Source organism: Pollicipes pollicipes, unplaced genomic scaffold, assembly GCF_011947565.3.
Source record: "Pollicipes pollicipes isolate AB1234 unplaced genomic scaffold, Ppol_2.1 Scaffold_6686;HRSCAF=7923_pilon_pilon_pilon, whole genome shotgun sequence".
In the NCBI taxonomy this organism is placed as follows: Eukaryota; Metazoa; Arthropoda; class Thecostraca; order Pollicipedomorpha; family Pollicipedidae; genus Pollicipes; species Pollicipes pollicipes.
In genome coordinates this window covers 7,498,687-7,513,832 of record NW_023596921.1, presented here as the reverse complement: position 1 = coordinate 7,513,832, position 15,146 = coordinate 7,498,687, and the positions used below count along the sequence as shown (strand labels likewise).

The following is a 15,146-nucleotide window of genomic DNA, read 5'->3' as shown; positions in this document are numbered from 1 at the left end:
ATCAGCGAAATGGGCAGGGGCGCACACAGCTGGTCGACGCGTATGTCGTAGGTTGGTTTCAAAAACACCCAGATATTTGTAAAAACTTGCAAATTGCTTCAAAAGAAGCATTTGTGTGAATCTTTAGTCTAGTTGATGTATTGATTGCTTATATTCGACCAATATAAATCTTAAGCACTCCTGGCAACAACCCCGTTTAGAGCCGCCTTACGTGCGTCATCACCGGGATCCAACACGTACTGGCTCCCAGTTTGAAGTTTGAATTGCCGTGGGTTGTAGGCGCGTCTGGATTAAGGCGACTGCGGCACTGTGCATGTGAGTGTGGGGTTAAGTTGTTTCTCTGTGCTCTTGTTGCACCTCATGCATCAGCAGGCAATGTTCGTTCGCTATTATAAGATAAGCGGCCATGGTTGGTAGGTAGGTGTCTAGTGTGAAGGCTGTTCCTCGCGTCCCTATTCCGGAAGTGAGCAGGCTATGAGCTTACTTTTAGGCAATGTGAAACTATTACAGTTGTGAATGTTTCACAGGAACAAGTGTGAGTGAGAATTTGCTGACCATTTTGGGTGGTTATGAAACGCTTTGGAAGGTTTGCACGAGCTGCAACCCGCAGGCAACGGGTTGAGTTGTCCAAGAGAGCGGACTAAGAAAAAGCACACTATGCCGAGCATGCCTGTAGCGGCGATGTTGTGGCAGTGATGTGAACGCATATGCAGCGTACATGCGGATGGCCGAGTTTCGGCGTACGGGTATCAATATTTGCAACGCAGAGATGGTCCCTGTTTCCATGATTCATAATGTTTATGGTTTTTTGACGCTGGAATATCCTAGAAATACATTCCAAGCGAAGCAGATCGTGATTTTGGTGCACTGGCCTGAACTGAGTTTGGCGCACTCATGTGCCTTGTTCAGGTCATCGTTGTCACTTGATGTTACTTAGGAGTTAGGTGCCCCTCAGCAGTGAATGCACCTTTTATTTTGCTGACTGGGAATAAGAGGCAGGGGGCAGCTCTCCAAATCTTAGTATATATCATTGGTCTTCCTAGAAAAGAAATGGCTTGAATGTGGTCCCCAGCTGTAATGGTTTCCGCCGCGCAAAGTTTTTTGGTAATCTTGGATGCAGCATGGCCATGAAGTCGACAGGCCCCATGTATCAAGCAGTCATCACTTCCTTCACCCGGCAGCTGCAGACGATGCCGTCTGTGAAACGAGCGCGCGCCGAGTCGTCCTCGTCGGCCAACTCTGGCCCGGCGCACAAGCGTGCTCGCGCCGTGCAGTCTCGCGTGGACACGGGTCTGCGGGCGGGCGCCGGCCGCCAGGCGCCGCCGCAGAGCCGTCCGCCTCTGAAGCGGCCCCCGCTGGCGCCCCGGCAAGTGGGTCAGAACCGGCAGGTCGCCGCCAAACCCACCACCGCTCCAAAGGTGTGGAGAGGGTGTGTGGGGGGGGGGGGGGGTTAGGGGCGGAGCGAAGTGGTGTGACCCCTGTCAAATGCTACATGAATGGCAAAGTTGTTGCGCGTCTTCCTTACCTGGTCTTGTAACTGATAGCACATCCATGAAAAGCGAAAAGTAATCGTGCTTATCGTCGTGGGCTCGATGTTTGCATTACTGGCATGCGCGTCTGCGTGTGTTCGAGTGTGTGTGTTCGCTGTGTGCGTGCGCCTGCCATTGTCTGCGACTGACGCCAGCCGGCGCGCCCGCGGCTAGGTGGACTCGCACAGCCGGCCGGCGCCCGTCACACAGGACCAGCTGGAGGCATGGCGCCTGGCTCGCCGTCAGAAGCTGGCCGAGCGCATCATGCGGGGTCGCACGGGCGGCGCCGCCGCCGCCGCGGCCGCTGCCGCTTGCCTCGGCATGGACGCCGAGTCGCGGTCGAGTGGCTCCCGGCCGCGCGTCGTGGCGTCCCGTCTGCTGCAGCCGCGACCAGCCGCCGCCGCAGCGGCGCCGAAGCCTGCGCGGCCCGCCCGCCCCGCCGAGCCGCGGGCGCCGGCGCCGCGGCCGACAGTCGCCGCCGGGCCGCCACCGGCCGTGGCGGGCATCCGGCTGAACAAGGCGGCGCAGAGGCGGCTGACGCTGGTGCAGGCCCGCCGACAGCAGGCGGAGCGCGAGGCTGAGCGGCGGCGCACGTTGCCGGGGCCGCCGGCCGGCGCGGCACGGTCCGCCGTCGCCGCCGCCCGCTCCCAGGCCGGGCCCGCCCACCGCCAGCCGCCGGCCGGTCGTCGCTCACCGGCAGGGCGCCGGCAGACGCTGACCGCCCGGCGCTCCCCACGACCCGGCGCCGGCGCGCAGGCCGGTCCTGAGCGGCGCCAGACGCTGCCCGTCGTCCGCCCCGGGATCGCGCGTCCGGGCGCGTCGCGTCGCTCGCCCCGCACCGCCGCCGCCACCGCCGCCGCCGGGTCTCCGCCTCGTGTCGCCGCCGTCCGCACCGGCATCAGCCGACAGCGGCTGGCGGCACTCGCTCGGCCAAAGCAGGCGGCGCAGAAGCCGCCGTCGCCAAAGCAGGCGCGCGTCGTGAAGCCGGTGCAGCGCCGCCCTCCGGCGGTGGCGCCGTCTGTCGGTGGCTCGCTGGCGCCGCCTGCCGGCCCGGCCGGCACCCTGCGCAGATCGCTGAGCACCATGCACCGGTCGCGCTCGGTGAACCCGGCCGCAGCCATGCACCGCGCCCGGACCTCCTCCATGGCGCTGGAGACTGTTCCATCCGGCGACGGGGACGCGGCGGCCGCAGGTACACTCGGATGGCCGGCGTCAGTGCCGCCAGTTTGGCTGCCAGGACATGTACTGTCTGAGTGTGCCGGACGTCCTGGGAGAGGGCAGTCGTGGCTTTACATTTGCTTGTACCCTGTCTTTACCGTAGTGTCAACTACAGCCGCGTCATCTTGATCTGATCCGTTCGTCTTCTATCGCAGTTTCGAAGGCCATCAATTACGTTGTGTGCTGTTGCCATTCTTGGTCGCGGAGTCTTGGTCTTCGCAGTCAGTGGTTTCCTCCCGCACTATGCGCTCGTTCATGTGTTCACCTACGCCGTTCACGCTCGGTTCGCCCACTCCAGCACCCTGTGCCCGCGTCTGGCGCCACGCCCGGACGCTCTCTGCGCCCCACTGGAGCCACGCCGGTCCGCTCGACCACCAAGGGCGGCGTCGCCTGGTCGGTGGACGGCTCGGCTCGGCCCGCACGAGAGTCGTCCGCGCCCACGCCGGCCCGCTCGGCCGCTAAGGGCGGCGTCGCCTGGTCGGTGTCTACTCCGAGCGGCTCCGGCCGTGCGAACGCCACGCCGTCGGCGCAGACCCTGCAGCAGCGGCTGGAGCAGTGGCTGGCCCGCCGGGGCAAGCAGCTTACCTCATTCAGGTGAGGCGGACGGGCAGGGGCAGGCTTGTGGAGCTTGTTGAGGGGCGCTAGCTGACCCGCCGGCACTATAAATCACCATTGGGCTGATCAAACGATGGGTCACCCACGTGCTGCAGTTTATGTCAGTTTGCTGATAAGCTCGGACTTTCTGACTAGATGGTTGTCTCAAAGCCTTCCCCATCCAGTTGTCAGTTTTCTAACTGCCCGTCTTAGAGTGTTGTTACACCGCCCAGTTTGCACCATAGTGTTGCCTGGTTACCCAGTTGTTCCAACTGCCAACTTATCTTGCCTCCCATTCAGTTTGGCTCAAAGTTTGGCTAGACTGCCAAGTTGTGCTGCGACGTTGCTCGGCCACTGACCCCCGTCTTAGAGCCGCCTGCCGCCCCTCTCCGCTCGGACGCGTGCCCGACACCGACCTGTGCCGACAGACACCTGCACTGCTTCGGCCGGGAGGTGGCCGAGTCGCTGCAGACGCCACGGCTCTCCGCCCGCCGGGTGCAGCGTGACCCCGGTTCTCCTCTGCTGCGGGTCAGTCAGGGCCGGCCGGACACCGGCCGCGCAGCCGTGCTGGCTGGAGTGGGCTGGCGAGGGGGGGGGGGGCGCCACCGAAGGCCGGTGGGGCTGGTGGCCCAGTGTTGGTGGTGGAGACCCTCCGCTGGCGTTGATTATTTGGGCCTCTGGGCGCTGCGACTGTGCGGTCAGTTGGTGACTGTCGGCGGATGTTGAACGCGGCTTTTGTTGACTTCCTCTATTCGTGAACTCACGCAGCCGTGGAGAGCCACTATTATGGTCGCCGTGAGATCAGGGCTGTGGGCGCGCCCCAAAGCCCAAGTCACATGAACCACTCTTGCAGTCGTGTGGAACATCAGTCCCACATGACCAACCCTGAATCATAGGCATGCTCTCAGCAGGTTGTCGTGCCCGCCGCTTCCGCGCTAATGCTTTAGCCACTGCGTTTGTGCACAAACGTTTCATTTCGCTCGGAGCAGAGACCAGATTGAACCCTCCATCGTCCGCAGGCGGCGACGCCTCGTGTCGCCAACACGACGCAGACGACACCGGTCTTCGAAGCTGCGGCACCTATGCCGGCGGTGGCCAAGACTCCGGAGACGTGGCCGCCGCCGGAGGCCAAGCCGGCCGGCGGGGACGGCGCCGGCGGCCACAAGGTGGACAACGTGCTGTCCGACCTGAAGGAACTACAGGTGCGCTGCTCCTCCATGCGGCCGACTTGGCGTGTGGCTGCCGTTTTGGCTGATGATTGTCTGCGGGCGGTGAGCCTAAGAGCAGCGTGATGGATGTCAAGGGTGGCCCATTCGAAGACCGGATTAATGTCATGTATTTAGTACGTCAGCTGGAAAGAGCATCTCGTGTGACTCCACGACCCGACCTGCCACGGTCCAGGTGCTTAGTATAGCCCCAAACAGGTCTGCTACTGGCTGCAGTGTGGTCCTTCAGCACCCAGTCTGGCACTTCCTGGGTCTGCCGGCGGACCAGACCGTCACCTGGCTGGAGCGTCCGACCGGACCTGACCTGACCTGCCGCAGGAGCTGGGTCTGCCGTCGGACCAGGTCGTCAGCTGGCTGGAGCGGCTGTCCCGTGACCCGGCGTCGGCCGGCCGGGCCCGGTTCTGGCTGTGCCGCGCCTCCGTGGCCGAGCGGGACGGCCAGCTGGATGAGGTGCTCGACTGCTTCAGGCAGGCGTCGCGCGCCCACGCAGAGGTCAGTCCAGCACGGCCGTCAGATAGCGCTGGGGTCGGCTCCGGGGGCTGTCAGGCCCGCCAGGCAGCGCTGTTCGGCTTTGTTTGATATGTATTGAGTATTGTGTAATGACAGAGTATTGTGTATTATGTGTGACGTACACCAACCAGACAGCCGACTGGATGTTAAGGGTAGATCCAGGACCCAAATGTTCCCCCGCTTCCCTTGATACTTGGATCTTTGTGAGCTCCAGGCGTATGTCTGACACCAATGGGACATTTCGCCATTTAGATAGGATCAGAACTTTATGTCTGGGCAACAAGGCTGGCACTGCCTTTATGCAATTTACAGAAAAATTGTAGTTGGTGCTCGAAAATGTTGGACGTTGTGTTTGCTGCAGTTAGTTGCATCGCATGCAACTGGAACCCTAGTACGTTGCACACTCTGGTCTTCAATCTTCATTTTAACGGAAAGAACATCAAAAGATAAAAGCGACCGCGATCACCACGCGGTGCGTGCGGTTTTCCGTTCCTACCCCTCCCCTGTTCAAACCCCCCCCCCCCCCCCCTCATACTGGCCGGCACCACCCAAGACTGTTGCGCCTTTTGATTGGACGTGTTTGATCTCTGACTATCCCATCTCCCTCCTTGATTTGTGACCTTTTGAGACTGATCAGTCAGTACCCCCAGCCAGTCCTTGGCTCGCTTGTGACCGGGTCTGTGACCTCTCCTGGTCACATCCCTGAACTTCTCGAGTCCTCCTCTGACCTTACCTTTCACCGCGCCTGAGACCGCACCATTGTCCTTGCACGGGAGCGGTCCTCTGTCACCGCCGTCTACCGCCGTCCCCACCCACTGCGACCGTCCCTGGGCGTGCCCGGCATCGCTACTGACAGCGTCTGTGACCGTTAAATTGAATTCCGTGACCTCTGACCTTGGCCCTGACCTCGGTCAGCCGGTGGCGGAGCTGATCTCAGGCCTGGAGCAGTTTGTGCGCCGCGCCGCCGGCCCCGACGCGGGCGAAGAGGCGGACGCCGAGAACCGACCCCCGGCAGCGGCGGCTGGCACCCCGGCCCGCCGCCGCCGCGACGGTCGCACGCCCCGCCGCCCGCTGCTCGACCGCAGCAACGTGTTCGACTCGACCGTCATCAAGTACGCGCTGGTCGACGACGAGCCCGTGCTGAAAAAGTGAGTGGCGGCGGACAGTGAGCGCATAGCGTTGGGGGCTGTTCAAAGTGCTGGAGGCGTGTTGAGTAATGTTGGGATGCATCTGAAAATGACCTCCGATCTTGACACGTAAGTCGACATCCCCATAGTGTGTCTCAGATTTTGTGTTTGATATGTGTGGTTCACCTGCCACCAAGCGGCAGTCTTTCGCACTCGCTTCGGAACCGAATCAAGAGAGTGCACATGCATGCTCAGCAGCAGCCAGTTGCTTTCACATAGCGCCAGCCACGGAGACGGCGGCCCAGGCATCTCTGGCAGGACTCAGTCTGGTGGCGCACTGGTCTTTACTGCCACATTCACCTGGTACGGCTGCATTTGACGTCCTCTCGTTAGCAGGCATGTACCTCAGGATTGTCCATTCGCTACGGAACTTTATCGCTGGCCTCTTGTTAATATTCCGGACTTCCGTGCAGTATCGATTTCGCTGCGGTAAAGATTAAAGTTCGGGGTAATATGAGGAAAAATTCGCAACGGGTGATATAAATTCAGGTAGCAGCGGCGCTTAAGCTGTGTATCCGGATTCGTTAGGTTGGAATAATTCTAATATTGCGTATGCTCGAGGCTTGCATCCTGAGACGAGGATTTGAGCCCTGCAAATCGGGACGCGAATCCCAAGCAGCACACTGAATCATGAAAGCTATCATTTGAAAACCAACTCAGATATTATCTGGGTTTATTTTCCGTCAGATTAACAAACGCAGCCCGTCTATGTCGGCTCGGCATCGGCCTGAAACACCTGTCCTCCTTCATGATATGTCGTGGTTTCAATGCAGATATTTGCATATATTGGAACCTGTTCGAACCTCGCATCTTAAGCCACCCACCGTAGGATTGGGATGTTAAAGAGCCACGAATCCTCAGCTTCAATCTCAGCTCAGCAGCTCTAACTGCCATACACAGCAGAGTGCTGTGTGCATTGATCCTTTTACAATCGTCTGGGTATGGCATTACGCGAAATGATGGCGAACTTTCCCGCCACTGCTGAGTCTGCCCAACTATGTCCCTGTTGGCTCCCCGACGACGCCATGGCGAAAAACGAACCATTCGAAAATGTGGAGCATGTGGTATGTCCAACACCTCCGAAAAGCACGCCACAAATGCATCTACATCAGTCGCTTTTAGGACTTGTCACATGAATACTTCCTCCGTCGTGCCCAAGGCTATCCAACGCTCGTGCCATCGATGCAGACTGCATCCTGCCTCATTTGAGTCCACAATTAAGCTTATGCTAAATGATTGGCGTTGGCTTCGGCTCTTTCATTTTTAACGGCTGGCTTCCGCTCGGGCTTCGGACAATTTTTGAATGATGGCTACGTCTGCAGTTCCTGCGATCATGAAGTGTGCTCTCCTGCAGTCATCGCTTTTAGTGACTTTTCTACTGCATTCGCGATCTTGCTTCACAAGTGCCGATGATATGCCGCACAAACGTTCGGGGCTGCAGTGCAAACATGACTGAAAGCCCAAAATCAGTGGTTCTTTCTCAACGCCAAGTAACACCTGAAGACGGCCGTGGAACTAGGCTCCGAAACCTTGAGAAATACTGGCACCAAAGAGGATGATAGTCCGAAAATGTCCCGTTTTCCATCCTAGCATGCCGTTTCAGTCACTCCGCAAAGTACCGGTGGTCCCATTGATCCCACTCAGTTTAAACAGACGACAAAAATGGTTTAGTCTCATAACCCTGTTATATACTAGATTTAGCTTCGGCTCCCGCCTTCTGATTTTAACCTGATGACCTTCGGCTTCAACATCACTTTTTTAAGTTCGAGTCGCTGACTATCGTAAGGGATCGTTTGTCTATGGTTTCGTATATTCAAAGCTCAAGGCCACAAGCCTCTGATTCGGCTTCACGGTTTTTTTAATCAAAGGCACTGGCTTCGGCTCCGCTTTTGCACCAACCTCAAAACCATCGGCCTCGACTTCGACTTTGGCTTTGTATCATTGTCTTGGCCTCGGATTCGGCTCTGAAACCAGAAGCCTGACTTCGTCTCCACGCCTGTGACCAACAGTGTCGTCATGACTCATGAGCTGCACTTTCCATACTGCCCTTGTTTTGGCATCGCGCGCACGATGTTCGAAGCAAGCCGCTGGCTTCGGGTTCTTCGCGGTTTAGAAAATGGAGCCGCTGGCTGTAGGTTTGGCTTCACAATGCCGAGTTTCGAAGCCACCGAAACCGTCTTTGACTTCATGTCACTGGCTTCCTGGCTTCGGAATATTGTTGGCACAGAAGTAGGTGCGTTCACAGGCGCAGAGATAGGTGCGAAGTAGGCGCAGCAGGTGCGTTCGAGAGTGGCCCGTGCAGAGCGTGGAATGCCGGCCAACGCGTTATCTCCTACCAGCTTCCTTTTTTGTTGACCTTTGCTCTTGGTCCAGGTATTCCGTTTTCAAGAGATTGTCCCATTTGCCATCGCCACATCAGGCATACAAATATATCGGAAAAGGGTTTGTGAATGTCTTAGGGAAACTTTTAAGACGGTGTTGCCTTTTTGGGCTGTGGATGGAGCACCATACTTGTAATCTTAGGCTCACTGAAAGCCTCTGCGCGCCGCTTTCGCTGTCCGTAATTTTGGGCGGCAAACGTTTCTCGTGCTCCTTTTATCAACACTTGGTGTGCAAAGCTGGTCCCGAGTATCCACCTAACAATCCACTTCCTGGGTGTCACGTCTTCTATGAGATATCGTTTTTGTGCTTTCCTTGTCTAAACAGTGCCAATAAGACGATGAAGTGCGAATGGGGTCATGATGGACCACTGATCCATTTGTTGTTTTTTAGGGAACGTTACGCACGTCGCTACTTTTTAGGGAGCGCCAGTGACTGTATTGGCCATGTGGGCGCTCAGGGGCCGTGGTGTCACCGGTATTCGAATCCGCTCCCCGTTCCTCGCTCCACGTGGGAGCCCGTCTCGCTAACCACTGGGACATTGTCCCAACTGATCCATTTGTGCTCAGTTTTAAACCGTGTTTTGATTTGCCCAGTACCTGTCCATACCCCATGTGGTGTTGTGGAGGACGGTAGGTTCGAGTCCGACCCGGTGCCGTGACACGCCGCTGCTCGGTGCGCTGCAGGCTGGCGGCTTTGCGGGTGGGCGAGGACAGCACCATCCTCTCCGTCATCACGCCCGTGCGCCGCTCCACGCGCCGCAAGTCGCTGAAGCCTCCTGCCAACGCCCATCTGGCGCTCTTCGACTCGGTGGAGGCCATCTCCGAGACGCTGCGCCGCTCGGCGCTCTTCCGCAAGAACAGCGCCCTCATCAGCCCGTAGGCAGCGACTATGCGGGGGAGCGTTGGTCCGCAGCGGTGGCGAGGGCTAGCGGGCAATGTGCCACCCCCCCCCCCCCCCCCCCTCCGAGCGAGAGAGCAACGGGCTTGGTGAAGGCAGCAGATAGTGGGGCGAGTGTGGGCCGCTACTCGTGTCGTCAGCGGACCCGAAGAAGAGCGGCGTGATCGTGCTGGTTGAAAGGACTGGGGGTGGGAGGAGCCAGGCAGCGCTGAGGCGTGTGGGGGCTGGGGGTGGAACAGCCCCTCTGCTCTGGAAGATGTGCGGAAAGAAGTCATGTGTGGCTGATGAGCCTGGTCCAGCGAATGCAGATTCGGGTGGCAACTGTGTGGGCCGTTAGCGTGAATGTGATCTGTTAGAGGCGCAAACCATAATTCGTCCGTAGGCTCACGAACGTGCTCTGCCGAGCCAGGCCTCGTCTTAGTGCCGGAGTGTTGGAACGCTTGCGTTTTATAAGCTGAAAAATCGACTCCCCGCTGCAAGTTGTATGCTTGGGAGTGCACCGCCTTATAGTATAGCAACGTTGGTGCGCTTGTAGTGTCTGGTTAAATCACGCTATGATGGAAACGCCGCGTCACGCCATTACGGGATTGCGAAATTGGTAGTAAATGGTGCCTGATGGAGCAGTTATCCCCTGAGCTTTTCATGAATGTAGCTCTTCCGCGTCTGTCACTGTCGAATGTACGCAATGCGTGCTGATCACGCCAATAAACGTCATCTTAACGCAACTATTTATTTGATCTACCACATGCCCATAAACATTCCTCTCACGGACAACCGCGGACACAAATCTGCACGATTTCGGCGGCGGCTCACGTGTTCATGTTGCGCAGCATGTTCATCAACGAGGGCGTGTCCTGCGCGGGGTCACCGGGCGGCGGCGCCGGCTGCGTTTCCTCCCCGACGGCGGCCACGCTGGCCGGCCGCGGCCCGGCACGCTCCGGGCTGCGGCTGCCGGGGATCTCGACTGAGACGCGGCCGCGGCCGAATAGGCCGCGCCGCGCGCGTGGCGTCATGCGTTCGAGCAGGTTGGGACCGAGCTCTGTACGAAGTTTATCGTCGCGCCAGGGTAGTCGGCTGGCGCCCTCGGCCTCCACGCGCTCCTGCTCGGGCACGGGCAGGCCGCGCGCCACCATCGCCGGGCTCTGACGACCCATGAAGTTGGCGTACTCGGTGTTGATGCTGTCCAGGCTGGGCTTGGACGGCGGCGGCGGCGGCGGCGGCGCCGACTGCTCGGGCGACGGTGGCGCCGATTGTGGCTGCGGCCGTGGTGGACCACGCGACCACGAGTGCAGCCGCGTAAAGAGGTCCGCCTCGTTGGGCCCCGGATCGCGTTCGAGGCCACGAATGCGCGCCACTGTGTCGGCGCGTCGCTTCTCGCCCGGCAGCAGGAGCTCCTCGTCTGTCGGCGCCGCCTCGCCGGCCGGTCCCGGCGCCGGCGCGTCCTGCTTCGCGGCGGCCAGCGCCGTCTCCGAGCGCTTGGTCACGTTGCCCTGAGAGTCGACGTCGCCCAGCGTTTCGTCGTTGAGCACCACGGATTCTTGTGAGTCCTTGCCGTCGTTGTCGTCGCCATCATCAGTGTGGTCCAGCCTCCAGACACCGCGCGGTTTACACGGGCGCCGCCACGCCACCGCCGTCTGCACCGCAAAACCCAGAATGATGAGCCAGTAGTAGAACTCGTAGGCTATGGCTACGAGCTTCACCCACAGCGGCACGTTGTCCTGGAAGACTGTGCCGCCCTTTCCCAACACGGCTAGGACCGGGAGGCCCAGCAGGCCCAAGGGGCACAAAATATACCAGTTCAGTTGCCAGAAGAAGGGCGCCGGGATCAGTTTAATTTTCTGCCGTTTGCGGATGTGGTGTATCAAGTTGCGTGGGCCGTACAGGAAGATGACGACTAGGAGAACAAGCAGGCTGAGAACGATTTTCTTCGAACCAAGTATCGATTCCTCGATGGTGTCCAGTACGAAGATCGTTCCCCCGAAGGAGAACAAGAGGCCGATTCCAAACCCGATGAAGACAACCGCAAAACACGTTACCACTGTGTGGCACTTGAATTGGCACATCGAAGATAAGTCATTGATGACGCATGCCATGTGCAGCACCATTGAACCCGCTCCGAAAATGGCAACGGTGAAGAGATACAACGCTGTCCAGACTTTGGCGGGGCTGGATCGTCCGAGCGCTGTGGGCAATAACACCCGCGCCATGTCCACGCCGTGTTCCAGCTGTTCGATGATGGTGAGTTTGCCGGTTTTCGCTTGCGAACCGATTAGTGCGTAGAAGGCGAATGTCGTCAGAAGAACCAGGATAATGCAGATAACGCCGACCGTCAGCACGTCACAGTAAGATCGCCGCCTGCGTCCGGTTTTTCGCAGCTAATGAAGGGTAAGTACCATATCCTACACTCATGCAAGCAAATGCCAGACCCGCGGCATCCGCCCAGCACTGTGCTTTGGCCAGGTCATGCCCGTCCATTAGAAACAAGTGATGGATCCCATCACTGGATCCGTCCAAGCATAGAGCGTAAAACATAAACGCCATGTACCCCAGAAATGGTATTGTGAACACCACGCAAGCAATGTATGGCTGTGGAGGCAAACCAGCAAAAGCACCAAGCAACACGAGAAGCCACACTGCGCCTAACGCCGATAGAAGCTTTAAGCTTCGGCCGATCGAAATTGTGTAGAGTTTCGAGCGTTTTCTTTCCGTAGTATCGAATGTCCCCTTCATAGTATTCCTCCTGGGCGGTCGGTCTGTCAAGCAGTGGCATGTAAATTGGCGTGCTGTTGCCAGCGTGAGCACAGTACGATGCGTTCACCATTGCCATAGAAAATGCGGCACACACACGCGCTCCCGGTACGCATTTGTGATGGAGAAACCCAGATTTGGTCTTGTTCTTTTGACATTTTTCTTCTAGGTGGTCCGTTGCACATAGTTGCGTGTTGTAACTTTCGTCGCACTTTTCCCATGGAACTGGGGATTTGAAGACGTAGAAACAATATACGAACATCTGAGATAGGCTTACTCCATAAAGGATCATTTCGAGAAAATTGTCTACTACAACTGCGAACCCAACACCTCTCGCTACAGGAAACACTTCACCCATCACTAGCAGGAAGGGTTGCCCTCCGTATTGTCCTGTAAATGTTTCTAAACACGCGAGGGGAATGCACAGAAGAACGGTTATACACACGAAGGCAATAATGAATGCGCCACCGGAGTGCCTTAATAAGAGATTAGGCAAACGGAACATGGCCTTCAACCACAAACCCGCTGTTAATACGACTATTGTGAAAAAAGAGCCATATCGCCAAACAATCCTATTATCATCTTCAACGTCGGGATCAAAAATGCTCGGATGGCTGAGCTTGCTTTCCACCGCTTGGACCGACTTATCCTTAGATTCCGTCTGGCTTGCTGCGCTCTTTTCATCCTGAACCGTCGACTCTGGTAGCTCAGATGGTGCATCTTCTCCTGCCGGTGTGTCGCCTGCTGCGGATGACATCTCAACACCGATAGTAAGAACAGAAACAAAAACAATTTAAACCAAGCTGCTTTAATTGATCGGAGCAATGTGCAACCTCACATTACTTCCATTGTCTTCGATCGTCTTCGAGGTGACGTTCAAACCCAACACAAACGACACACGAAAAAAGTCACGGCGCTCGAGCGGCGATTGCCAGCAGATCTTCTAGGGCTGAAACCTAAATATAAAACGTCTGTAGGAGGTAAGTTTATTTACATCAAAACAGTCCAGAGCCATTCAGGTCTTGACATATTCGATACCTTCGTCTCCCATCTGATGATCTCTAAACACGCTGTTACCCTAAGGACTAGATAACATCGATATGACCAGCGCTTATCGAGACCGTAATTACTGTCACTGATGTACCGCACATGCGTTGTAGGAACAAGTGCCTGAAATGGTCGAGAAAAAATTCACAGTTCATGAATAGCCGCAAATGTTGCATCCTCTGTAACCGCTTGTACACAGCGTGATCAAAATATATACAAACAAAATAGCAGCATAAAAATACTGAAGTCAATGCTCAGCAGGTCCATATGTACAAAGACAAAGAGCTAGACGTTGCAAAATGCGCTACACTATCGCTGTCCATTGACTGTCACATCTCTGTGCGGCAGTCATGGTAGCTTGTACGTAATCTAATATGGTGGCTCCGTTCATGTCGTACACCTAGCAGCATGCAAATATTGTTGGAACCGTACAGTGAGTATAAAATACACATTCCACATGCCTGAGCCTATGTCGTTTTTAGTCTACGGAGCTGGAGGATTGCATGCACATGGACATGCCTAGTTTGCAACAGTACATTAGGTGGAATGCTAAATGACGACTAAGCTAATTTTAAACACAAGCCATAACCGTTGTGTAGCTTTTTGCAATCGGAGGCATTTCCAAGTGGCGCTTTCCATGGTTAAGAGCACAAGTTAATTTACCAAAGGACGAATTTCTGATGGTAATGTCGCGTACTTAGAGTGCTTTCGAACACATTGCCCAAAGGAGCTAACCAGCCAGGCATGATACAAAATGTACAATAATTTCACGCCTCTGACCTGCTACCAGGAGCTAGATCAAGACAAATGCACGCTGCGTGCAGTTAAAATAGTTTCATTTCTCCGGCGGCTTCCGCTCTACATGTTGCTCAAGGTAAGCGGTCTCTTGCGAAGGCCCGTTTGTCATACCTCTCTCCTTTCCAACATGAACACCGTAGGAGAATCAGAGCGGGGGGACGCAGCAAATGACGATGTCGCTAGGGTGGCACTTAAGGCCTCCGTTACACCCACGTGCTGTCGAAAAATCCGCCCGCGGTTTCCGACAAACGCTGCAACTGACATCATCAGGCAAAAAATATAGCCATCAAACCCAGTCTTGCCACAGGTCCGCACAGAATGCGCGGCTGAACATCAGACATCACACAGCTCAGGCAATAACGACACGCCTGACGGGCGACAACGCGCACCATGTCCTGTACACGCTGTCAGGGACGCCGAAGGCCTCGTTCGAGTCACGCTCAGGTGCCGGCGAGCGGGCGTCAACGGCGTCCTCCACCTGACGAGGCCGTCCGCGTTCACTGAGACCTGTGGCCGGTGCCGCGTCGGCCCGGCTCCGCATCACGCATCAGCCTGGACTCGATGGCGACGTCGAATCAGCGAAGCGATCTTGACCCATTGAATGGCCTTGCCCCAGTGTGCGACCCTGACCTGGCCCTAAGCTTGACCTCAGACGTGGCCGTTCTCCGCCGGCTCGGCCTCAGCACTGTCGTTGTCCATGAGGCCGCCACCCTTGTGCAGGGAAGTGTTCTGACCCGTGTTGGCCAGGTACTTCTCCACCACCTGCGGGTTGCACCGGCGCGTCAGTGACGGCGAACAACGGCTCCCGACTGGCAATGTCGTCTAAGAGGGCACCAGAAGTGCCAAAGCTCACTGTCTTAGGGGCTGTGAGCTTGGGCCGGCCCCAGCAAAGCATGTATGCCACATGTATTAACAGGAGAGACGTACGAGGCGTGGACATCCCGTCTGATCGCCAGGACAGCTATTTGGTGGCTGAGCGTGCACGCTCAGCCAGCCTACACGAGTTTGGG

General features: G+C 57.1%; 3 protein-coding genes across 3 annotated transcripts in view; 2 read left to right on the top strand and 1 right to left on the bottom strand.

Moving 5' to 3' along the window:
* Nucleotides 1–265: 265 nt before the first annotated feature.
* LOC119107389 (uncharacterized) lies at nucleotides 266–3,209 on the top strand. The gene is made up of 5 exons (XM_037230824.1): nucleotides 266–315; nucleotides 1,182–1,418; nucleotides 1,704–1,867; nucleotides 2,600–2,721; nucleotides 3,046–3,209. Exons 2-5 carry the CDS (start codon nucleotides 1,191–1,193, stop codon nucleotides 3,207–3,209), a joined length of 678 nt encoding a protein of 225 aa, XP_037086719.1. The 5' UTR covers nucleotides 266–315; nucleotides 1,182–1,190.
* LOC119108479 (uncharacterized) lies at nucleotides 2,407–10,263 on the top strand. Its single transcript, XM_037232044.1, has 7 exons — nucleotides 2,407–2,721; nucleotides 3,046–3,341; nucleotides 3,770–3,869; nucleotides 4,361–4,543; nucleotides 4,886–5,059; nucleotides 5,993–6,225; nucleotides 9,330–10,263. Exons 4-7 carry the CDS (start codon nucleotides 4,424–4,426, stop codon nucleotides 9,523–9,525), a joined length of 723 nt encoding a protein of 240 aa, XP_037087939.1. The 5' UTR covers nucleotides 2,407–2,721; nucleotides 3,046–3,341; nucleotides 3,770–3,869; nucleotides 4,361–4,423; the 3' UTR covers nucleotides 9,526–10,263.
* Nucleotides 10,264–13,273: 3,010 nt separating this feature from the next.
* Nucleotides 13,274–15,146, bottom strand: part of LOC119107385 (uncharacterized) — a 77,152-nt gene continuing 75,279 nt past the window's right edge. Inside the window, 1 exon segment of the mRNA XM_037230819.1 lies at nucleotides 13,274–14,898. Coding sequence (XP_037086714.1) covers nucleotides 14,785–14,898 — 114 coding nt within the window. The 3' untranslated portion in view covers nucleotides 13,274–14,784.

Excerpts from the sequence above, each read along its gene's own strand:
- LOC119107389 (XM_037230824.1), top strand. The coding sequence starts at position 1,191 with ATGCCGTCTGTGAAACGAGCGCGCGCCGAGTCGTCCTCGTCGGCCAAC. Across the intron at positions 1,419-1,703 it reads AACCCACCACCGCTCCAAAG|GTGGACTCGCACAGCCGGCC; the intron begins GTGTGGAGAGGG and ends GCCCGCGGCTAG. Across the intron at positions 2,722-3,045 it reads CGGGGACGCGGCGGCCGCAG|CACCCTGTGCCCGCGTCTGG; the intron begins GTACACTCGGAT and ends CGCCCACTCCAG.
- LOC119108479 (XM_037232044.1), top strand. The coding sequence starts at position 4,424 with ATGCCGGCGGTGGCCAAGACTCCGGAGACGTGGCCGCCGCCGGAGGCC. Across the intron at positions 4,544-4,885 it reads CCGACCTGAAGGAACTACAG|GAGCTGGGTCTGCCGTCGGA; the intron begins GTGCGCTGCTCC and ends GACCTGCCGCAG. Across the intron at positions 5,060-5,992 it reads CGTCGCGCGCCCACGCAGAG|CCGGTGGCGGAGCTGATCTC; the intron begins GTCAGTCCAGCA and ends GACCTCGGTCAG.